The sequence below is a fragment of the Anser cygnoides genome, chromosome 25 (genome assembly GCF_040182565.1).
Source record: "Anser cygnoides isolate HZ-2024a breed goose chromosome 25, Taihu_goose_T2T_genome, whole genome shotgun sequence".
Taxonomy (NCBI): Eukaryota; Metazoa; Chordata; class Aves; order Anseriformes; family Anatidae; genus Anser; species Anser cygnoides.
The window spans coordinates 693,462-701,851 of NC_089897.1; the positions used below are offsets into that span (position 1 = coordinate 693,462).

The window sequence follows — 8,390 nt, forward strand, 5'->3', positions numbered from 1 at the left end:
GGCCCATCAGCGCCCCGCAGCGAGACCCCCCCCCCCCGAGACGAGCATCACCGCCCCCGGACCGGGTACCCCCCCCCCAGGGCCAGGCCTCGAAGCCCCCCGAAGAGGGGTAACCTCATCCCTGCCTGCCCCCCCGCACAGACAGCCCCCCGGGAGGGGACCTCCCCCCCCCAGCATCACCCCCAGGCCCTGCCCGGGGAGGGGGGGGCTGTCCTGACCCCCCCCCCCGCCTCCCCCTCCGTCCCCCGGCCAAGCCCCCTCAAACAGGGCAGGGGGCTGGGGAGGGGCTCGTGCTCCGGGGGTGTCCCCCCCCTGCCCCCCCCCGTCCCCGCCTGTCCCTACCTGCGCCGCTGCTCCCGGTGCGGTGACCGGGCCGGCGGTGCGGGCACGGTGCCGGTGGGTGCCCAGTGCCCCTAATCCGGCACCGGAGCCGGGGGGTTTTCAGCCCCGCCGGGTCGGGGGGGACACCGCCGTCCCCTCGCGTCCCCCAGCCCCAGCGAAAGGGACAGCGAGGGGACGGCGCCCTTCGGGGCCACCTGGGGGGACACGGGCTGGCGGGGCCCCCCCAGGCTGAGCTCCGGGCTGTGGGCTAAAGCCGCGCTCCCCCCAGCGCCACCCCCCCACCCCCCCCACGCCCGTGGGTCGGGAGGTTGGTATTTTAATTGGACCCCCTTCGTAAGCGCCAAGTTCGTTAGAGGCTCAGAAGGGGCTTTGTGTCCGTGGGGACAGCGGGGACAGCGGGGACAGCGGGGACAGGCCGTCCCCACGCCGCCGCCGCTGCCGGGCATGGCGGGAGCGGGTTCGTGCTGGGGGGCAACACGGGGATGCCACCCCCGGGGACACCGCAGGGCGCGGGGGGTCACGAACACACCCCTGGGGTGTGCAGCACCGCCACGGGCACCCTGCGGGCGTCCCCGGCAGAGCCACCACCGCACCCAGAGCCAGCCCCCGCAGCGCGGGGTGGGGGCACCCACCCTGGGGGTCCTGCGGTCCTGCTGGGCTGGGGAGGAGGAGGAGGAGGCAGGGAGGAGGAAGGCTGAGCACCGTCCTGTTCAAGAGCTTAGGCAGCAGGAGGGCGAGGGGCCCAGCGAGCGGCGCTCGGCAGTGCAGGATTACCGGTGCTCGTTACTGCCTGCAATAATTAGCTCCATTTCCCCAACAGGAGGAAACCCACAGCCCCACCGTCCCCTTGTCACCGTCCCCTTGTTGCCGCCCCGCCAGCACCCGGGGTCCCTGGGCGTGACGCGAGCTGGGCTGAGCCCATCCCCAGCACAAAGCCCAGCCCTGCGGCCCCGAGGGGGGACACCCATAAGTGGGGTGCCCCAAACCCACAGAGCCCCCCAGACACCCCACAGGACCTGGGGTGTCCCCATCCCCTGCAGGCAGGGGGTGACACGCCACCTGCCCCCTTACGTAAGGCCCCGTGCCCACCTCCCTGGCCGCCTCCCCGAGATGCTCTTTCTTTTCCGAGCCCTAATCTTTGCCATCTTGGGCTAATTGGATTTCCTGGGTCACATGGAGAGATAAAAAGTCCCCAAATCCGTCAGCCCAGAAATTGGGTTATCCATGGGGAATTAGGAGAGAGCTCGGGGGGCAGCCAGCCCGCGAGCACCCAGGCGAGCGCTCCGGCACCCCCGGCACGGCGCGGGGCAGCGGGCGCCTGCTTCGGCCTTTCGGGGCTTCCCTTTCTCCCCCCTCACCCTCCGCCCGCCCCCGGGGTGCGCGCGCAGCCCCCGCGAAGAGCTGGAAGAGCCCGGGGACCTAGAGGAGCTCGAGGCGTTGGAAGAGGAAGACGAGGCCATGGGGAGCGGGGCGAGCGCGGAGGACAAGGAGATGGCCAAGAGGTCCAAGGAGCTGGAGAAGAAGCTCCAGGAGGATGCGGATAAGGAGGCGAAGACAGTCAAGTTGCTGCTGCTCGGTAGGGTGGAGGGGACGTCCCCACAGGGGGTGGCTGGGCACAGGGAGGACACGGGAACTGCCCCATGTCCCTACCTGGCACAGGGACCCCATCGATGCGGGGGACGCATCCTCTGGGGACGGGCACAGAGCAAAAGCAACTGGGGCAAGGGGACAGGCAGGGGCCGGGGCTGTGTCCGTGGTGCCAGGGGCGCCGGGTGCCCCAGAGGTGCCGGTGCGGGGACACGCAGCCCCTGGCCCCATCCTCTCCTCTTGCTGCCTCTTTTTGTCCCCAGGAGAGCCCCTTCCCCTCCGCGCCGGGTGGGCTCTCGTTAGTCTGATGAGCTGTTCTTAGCGAGCAGAGGTTGTCCCCCCGCTGGATGTCCCCCAGGTTGTGCCTGGGAAGAGCCAGGGGTGGCATCTGCTCTCGGTGGCGTGTAGATGGGTGGTGGGGATCAATGGGACACCGTGGGGATGGGGAATGGAGTGGCTGAGGCCAGGACACCTTGGTGACACCTGCGGGGGTGGGGGGTGTCAGTGGGACCCCCAGCATCCCCAAACCCTGCCCCACCGCCGGGCACAGGAGGGGACCGTCCCTGGGAGGAGCCTGTACCCCACTCGGCCATCGGGGTAACCCCGTGGGGGGCAGGAGCAGCAGCGGGGGCTTAGCCAGGTGAGGGGGGGCCGGCTTCAAGGCGATTAGCACCCTAATTCTAAGCAGCTTCCTGTGCCGCCCTAAGCCGCTTAAAGCACCAAGGCAATCGCCGAGGCAGCGCAGGGATGGTGGCAGCCTCCGCAGGCCTGACGCCACGGCGATGGGCAGGGCAGGGGGACAGAGCAGTGCCCATCGCCGTGGCGTCAGGCCTGCGGCGTGCCCCAGCCACCTCTGAGGTTTCCTTTGACTCCTTTCCAGGGGCTGGAGAGTCGGGCAAGAGCACCATTGTGAAGCAGATGAAGTGAGTACGGCTGTGGCGAGGGCTGCGCCCCGTGGCTGGGTACCCAGATCTGGGGGGGGGAGGGACAAGGACTGAGCTCTGGAAACCCCTGGCAGGGGCACAGGAGCTGTAGGACCTGGGGGTCTCCCCAGTGCCGTGCTGGTGGTGGGCTCCCAAAGAGGGGTGATGCTGGGGAGAGAGGGGGCACCCCAGTGTGCCGGGCTCTGGGGCTGAGGCTGGTGTCCCCCCCCCCAGGATCATCCACCAGGACGGCTACACGCCCGAGGAGTGCATGGAGTTCAAGGCCATCATCTACGGCAACATCCTGCAGTCCATCCTGGCCATCATCCGCGCCATGTCCACGCTGGGCATCGACTACGCCGAGTCGGGACGGGCGGTCAGTGGGGGCGTCCCGCCCCGGGGGACGAGGGGAGGGGACGGCGCGCGGGGACGGTGGCGAAGGGCTGTCTCCCGCAGGACGACGGCCGGCAGCTCTTCAACCTGGCCGACTCCATCGAGGAGGGCACCATGCCCCCCGAGCTTGTCGACTGCATAAAGAAGCTGTGGAAGGACGGCGGGGTGCAGGCTTGCTTCGACAGAGCCGCCGAGTACCAGCTCAACGACTCGGCCGCGTAGTGAGTGCGGGGACGCGCACGGGGGCCCCTGCCTGCTGCGATCGCTCCCGGCTCCAAAATCCCCTCCCTGCTTCTGGGAGCAGCCGCAGCCCACCGCCCCATTCTTCATCCACCCAAGGGCCCCACCGGTGCCGGCTGGCCGCAGCCCCCCGTGTCCCCATGTCCCCCCTGCGTGGGCAGGGTGAGGCCAGCTCAGGGCCGTCTGTGCCCACCCGCGGTCTCGCTGCGCCCCGCAGGGTGCGGGTTGGAGTCACGTCCTTCACCGAGCCCCAGCCCCAGACACCCCTAAGAGCCCAGCTGTCACCCGCGGCTGGCATCGCTCCCCCCGCGGGGACCGGGACGTCCCCAGCCCCTCCACAGCGTGTCCCCTGCCGTCCCCGCAGCTACCTGAACCAGCTGGACAGGATCACGGCCCCCGGGTACCTCCCCAACGAGCAGGACGTGCTGCGGTCCCGCGTGAAGACCACGGGCATCATTGAGACCAAATTCTCTGTCAAGGACCTGAATTTCAGGTGGGCGCGCATGCGCACACACCCACACACCCACACACCCCCCCACACACACACACCCGTGAGCACGGGCAGCCCCTCCAGCCCCGACGGTGGGGACAGGGCCAGGGATGAAGGTACCGAATGTCCCCCTGATGCTCCGGGGCCCCCAGCCCTGCCTAGACTAGGGATGAGAGATGGGTCACCGCACCCGTGCCCCCGGGTGCTATGGGGGCACTGGGACCATCCCAGCGGGGGTGGCAGGAGCAGACGTGTCACCGCCCCGTCCTTGTCCCCTCCCCAGGATGTTCGACGTGGGAGGGCAGAGATCCGAGCGCAAGAAGTGGATCCACTGCTTCGAGGGGGTGACCTGCATCATCTTCTGCGGGGCGCTGAGCGCCTACGACATGGTGCTGGTGGAGGACGATGAAGTGGTGGGTTCGGGGCTGGGGAATGGCTCAGCAGCGATGGGGGAGAGGAGCTGGGTGGCAGCACCCACGCGGGGTGGCCGCAGTGGGGCAGGCGAATGCTCTGGGTGCCTGGGGCACAGCCACGGGACCGGGGGCAGCAGGCCCCAAGAAGATGCAGTATTTCTCATCAAAAATAAGGGGCGAAGACAACCAGGAAGAGCAGGCTGCCATCTCCCCTGCTCCGGGGCTTGGGGCAAAGTCTCCTTGCCGCTATCTCCCGCAGCAGAACGTCCCACGGACGCTCACCAGTGTGCTGAGCTGGGCGCTGCCAGAGCCAGGCTCCGCTGCCTGGGAGAGGCTGTAATGCTTCCCCTGCACAGGACAGGGCAGGATTAAGCCAAACCTGGCCCTGCAGGTGGCCCAGTCACCGAAGCGATACAGGAACGCTGCCACAACGGGGAGCTGGACAAGGAAAACCCATCCCCGTCAAAGCACCTGCCTGCAGCGGGCAGCCGCAAAGATCCAGCTGGATGGAGCCTCGTCCTCCCTGCAGCGAACCGGGAAACGCGCCTCTGCTCCCAAACCAGGGCCTTCCCCTTCCCGTGCTCCTTCGAAGCCAAGCCGTGGGTAACGGCCGAGGACGGCAGTACCCCGGGGAAATCCTGCAGCATCGCAGCACCGCCTGGCTGGCGCGGATAGGGGCACGGGGCCCTTGCTTGGGGCTCCTCCTGCCAACGATTCTCCCAGCGGGATCAGTGCAAGCCGGTGCTGCTGACCGTCAGGACCAGAGCCCCAGAGCCACACACTGCCCGCAGCTGCTTCGCAGCTCCAGTGCTGCTCCCCGCCATGAGCAGCACCCCAACGTACCCGGGTCACTCGCGCCATGGTGCAGGGGCTTTGGGGCTCTTCAGAAGAGCAAGGGGGCTCTTTGGAGGGCAGAGCCATTTGCTGCCGTAGCAAACGGCGCAGCCCCAAGCGTTGCTCCACTGCTGCTGCTCTTTGTTTTGCAGCAGCAGCTTGGGGCAAAACACCCCTCACAGCACTGGGGCACAAAAGATGGTTTGGTTGTAACCAAGCGCCCGCGCTCTGTCCCGTTTGCTTTCAGAACCGCATGCATGAATCCCTGCACCTATTCAACAGTATATGCAACCACAAGTTCTTCGCCGCCACATCCATCATCCTCTTCCTCAACAAGAAGGACCTTTTCGAGGAAAAGATCAAGAAGGTCCATCTCAGCATCTGCTTCCCCGATTATGATGGTGAGTGGGTCCGGTCCCCCTGGGGGCTGGCCTTCACCGGGTCCGTTATGCTGGGAGCAGTCCCTGGAGCCGGGAGCGAACCGGGGGCGAGGCCAGCGTGACTGGTGCAAGCCATCCGGAAGGATGGAAGCAGGGTAAAATGGCTTCTTTTAAAACTGAGTTGGTAGCTGCGGTTAGCACCCAGCTGGGAGGCAGGCTGCAGGTCTGACTGCTGGACACGAGCCCCAAGCGTCCCCAGGTCCCCCGGCCCCGAGCGTCACCACCCCGGCAGAGGCACCCGCAGCGAATCGCTCCCTCCCTCCGCAGGTCCCAACACATTTGAAGACGCAGGAAATTACATCAAGACCCAGTTCCTTGATCTCAACATGCGAAAGGACGTGAAGGAGATCTACAGCCACATGACCTGTGCCACAGACACACAGAACGTCAAATTCGTCTTTGACGCAGTCACGGATGTCATCATCAAAGAGAACCTCAAGGACTGCGGGCTCTTCTGAACATCTGCAGGTACTCCCCGAGGCGGCCGGCGGCCGCGAGCAGCAGCCTTTGAGCCGCCAAAAGCGCTGGGGAAGGGGGGGCTCGAGGGCAGCCCCCGAGCCCGGGGCTGGGAACCTCCGGGGGCGAGGGACGCGCCGGCGGCAGCAGGAGGGCAGCGCTGCCTGAGCACGGCTTCGCCCCGCTCCCCGAGCGGCCCGGTTATTGCTGCAAAGCAGCCTGACAAAACACGTTCACACCCCTGCTTTGTGGAGAGAGATGGAAACAACAGATTACAGCCCAAACTATGCACTTAAGCAAGATCAGACATCTTTATCTCGGGCCTCCTGTTGCCACAACACGGCGGGCGCTGCCGCGCAGGCACTCGGCTGCCCCGCGTTGCCCGCAGCGTGTTGGAAGCCGGCTGGGAGCCGCTGGCAGCCTCGGCCCCGGGAGTAACGCCAGCAGCACCCCGGGCAGGGGGAGGCACGGAATCACGAGCAGCACTCTGCTCCAGGTGGCCTTTCGGCTGGTCATCAGTTTAACTAAGGTTTAATTAGGGTTGGTCTGCTGTCTACCCATCTCCCCAGTGCCAAAGCAGCTTCCAGCCGCTGGCTGCGACGCTCTGCTCACTGCTCCCTGGAAAACAGCAGCAGGAGCTCCCCTTGTGCCTGACTGCTAAGACGGCTGCAGGGGAAATGGGGCGGGCAGGCGGCAATAGGACGGGGCGAAGCCTTGGGCCAGGGCTCCCCACACCGACGCAGCCCCCTTCTGCTTGGAGCAGGCAGCAGGCTTCGGCCGCGAGCCCGCTGCTGGCACCGCGGGAAAGATGAGCGTATCGAGGGCTGGCAGCAGCCGGGGGGCCCTGCCTTCTCCCAGGGTTACAGGCAGCAGGGAAAGCTACAGCGAATGATCAGCTAGGGAATAATAGGTTTACACCACCCTCACCTTCCAGCTACGTGCTGCCGGCCGGGCCCTGCTGTTTGAGCTGATGGTGCAATGCAGATTTGCCTCTACAAGAGCCCTTCCTGGGCGTTACGCTAGGAACACCTTCGCTGTGTTTAACACCCTCTTCTTTCCTCCTCCCTGCCAGAAGAGAAAATGACTTCAGCTTCGCATTGCCGTTCTGCTGAGCAGAGCCAAAAGGATTAAAGAAAAAAAAAAAGCTACCCGGCCCCCACTTTTTCTATGACCTGCCCAACCAACCACCTGCGTTCAAGCCCGTAATAGGAAGGGGCTGAAGCCGAACTTCCTGCTCCCTTTCACAGCCATTTCCTCTTTTTAAAGAAAGAAACCCCGGCTCCCTGCAGTGCTTGGAAGTCAGCGCTCATAAATGAGATGCGGAGCGGTTTGACACCAAAGAGCACGCAGGCCCCAGTGCAGCAGAGATATTAACGCCGAGCCGCCGCGCGCCCCCGCTGCGCAGCCGAAGGGGGCACCGCCACGGGACCGGTGCCAGGCACCCGCCCTGCCCTCGCCCGCTTTGTCAAACCTTAATTGGGTTGAGCGGGGAATTTCTGGGCAAGGGGGGTGCTGCCTCCGAGTCACGCCTGGTGGCCAGCCCTGTGGCAGGAGGAATTAATTATTTTGTGCTGTATATAAGTCCCGAGACTTGGGTGAATTTCTCAGAAAATTCTTCCTACCGGAAAAAGGTCAAGAGCTGCCGCCCCCGGTTGTGCTTTCTGCCCCCAGACAGCCTTAAGCAGACGAGCGGCCGGTCCTGGCCACCTTGCCCCGTGCCCACCACCCGGGGCAGGGGACGCAGGAGCACAGGCATTGGGGGCCAAGGGACGCCGTCACGCCTCCAGCGGAGGAAGGGGTCGGATAAAGAGGAAATGGTTACTTGAAAGATTTTCATTCTGCTACTTAGAGCGGTATTTGCTCTTGCTGTTTGTAAATAAATTGGTGTCGGTACTGTAGACAAGTCCTGTATCCTCTCAATGTCTACTGCAGGGTCACCTATACGGCTTCACTTAACAGTAGGGGAAAAAATAAAGAAATACGCATGACATGGATGTCTCATTTCTCCCACTTGGATGTCTCTGCGATGATTGCTCCTCCCAAGCCCCTTTCCCCTGTCAGAACGCCTGAAGCAAGGAACATTTTGTGTTCTTTGCCCGAGCTGCTCTCCCCACGCGCTGCGCACACGGGTCCCCCGCCACCATCAGCTGTGCCGCACGGAGCAGGGCCACCACCGCCCTCCTGGTCCAGGGGGACACACGGGTGCCACCAGACCACTGCCAGCTGGAATTAAGCCTTCCCAAAACACCCCCCCCAAGATAAGGGATGTAGA

General features: G+C 65.2%; 1 protein-coding gene across 2 annotated transcripts; it reads left to right on the top strand.

The window, feature by feature from the left end:
- Positions 1-345: 345 nt before the first annotated feature.
- GNAT2 (G protein subunit alpha transducin 2) lies at positions 346-8,128 on the top strand. Of its 2 annotated transcripts, XM_048055096.2 has the most exons (9): positions 346-1,918; positions 2,810-2,852; positions 3,087-3,228; positions 3,309-3,466; positions 3,850-3,978; positions 4,259-4,388; positions 5,470-5,623; positions 5,930-6,130; positions 7,191-8,128. In XM_048055096.2, the coding sequence occupies exons 1-8, from the start codon at positions 1,801-1,803 to the stop codon at positions 6,118-6,120; spliced, it is 1,065 nt and encodes a 354-aa protein (XP_047911053.1). In that variant the 5' UTR covers positions 346-1,800; the 3' UTR covers positions 6,121-6,130; positions 7,191-8,128. The 2 variants fall into 2 exon arrangements, with proteins under 2 accessions (XP_047911053.1, XP_047911052.2); XM_048055095.2 differs by lacking the exon at positions 346-1,918 and having other exon boundaries at positions 1,931-2,852.
- The last annotated feature ends 262 nt before the right edge of the window (positions 8,129-8,390 follow it).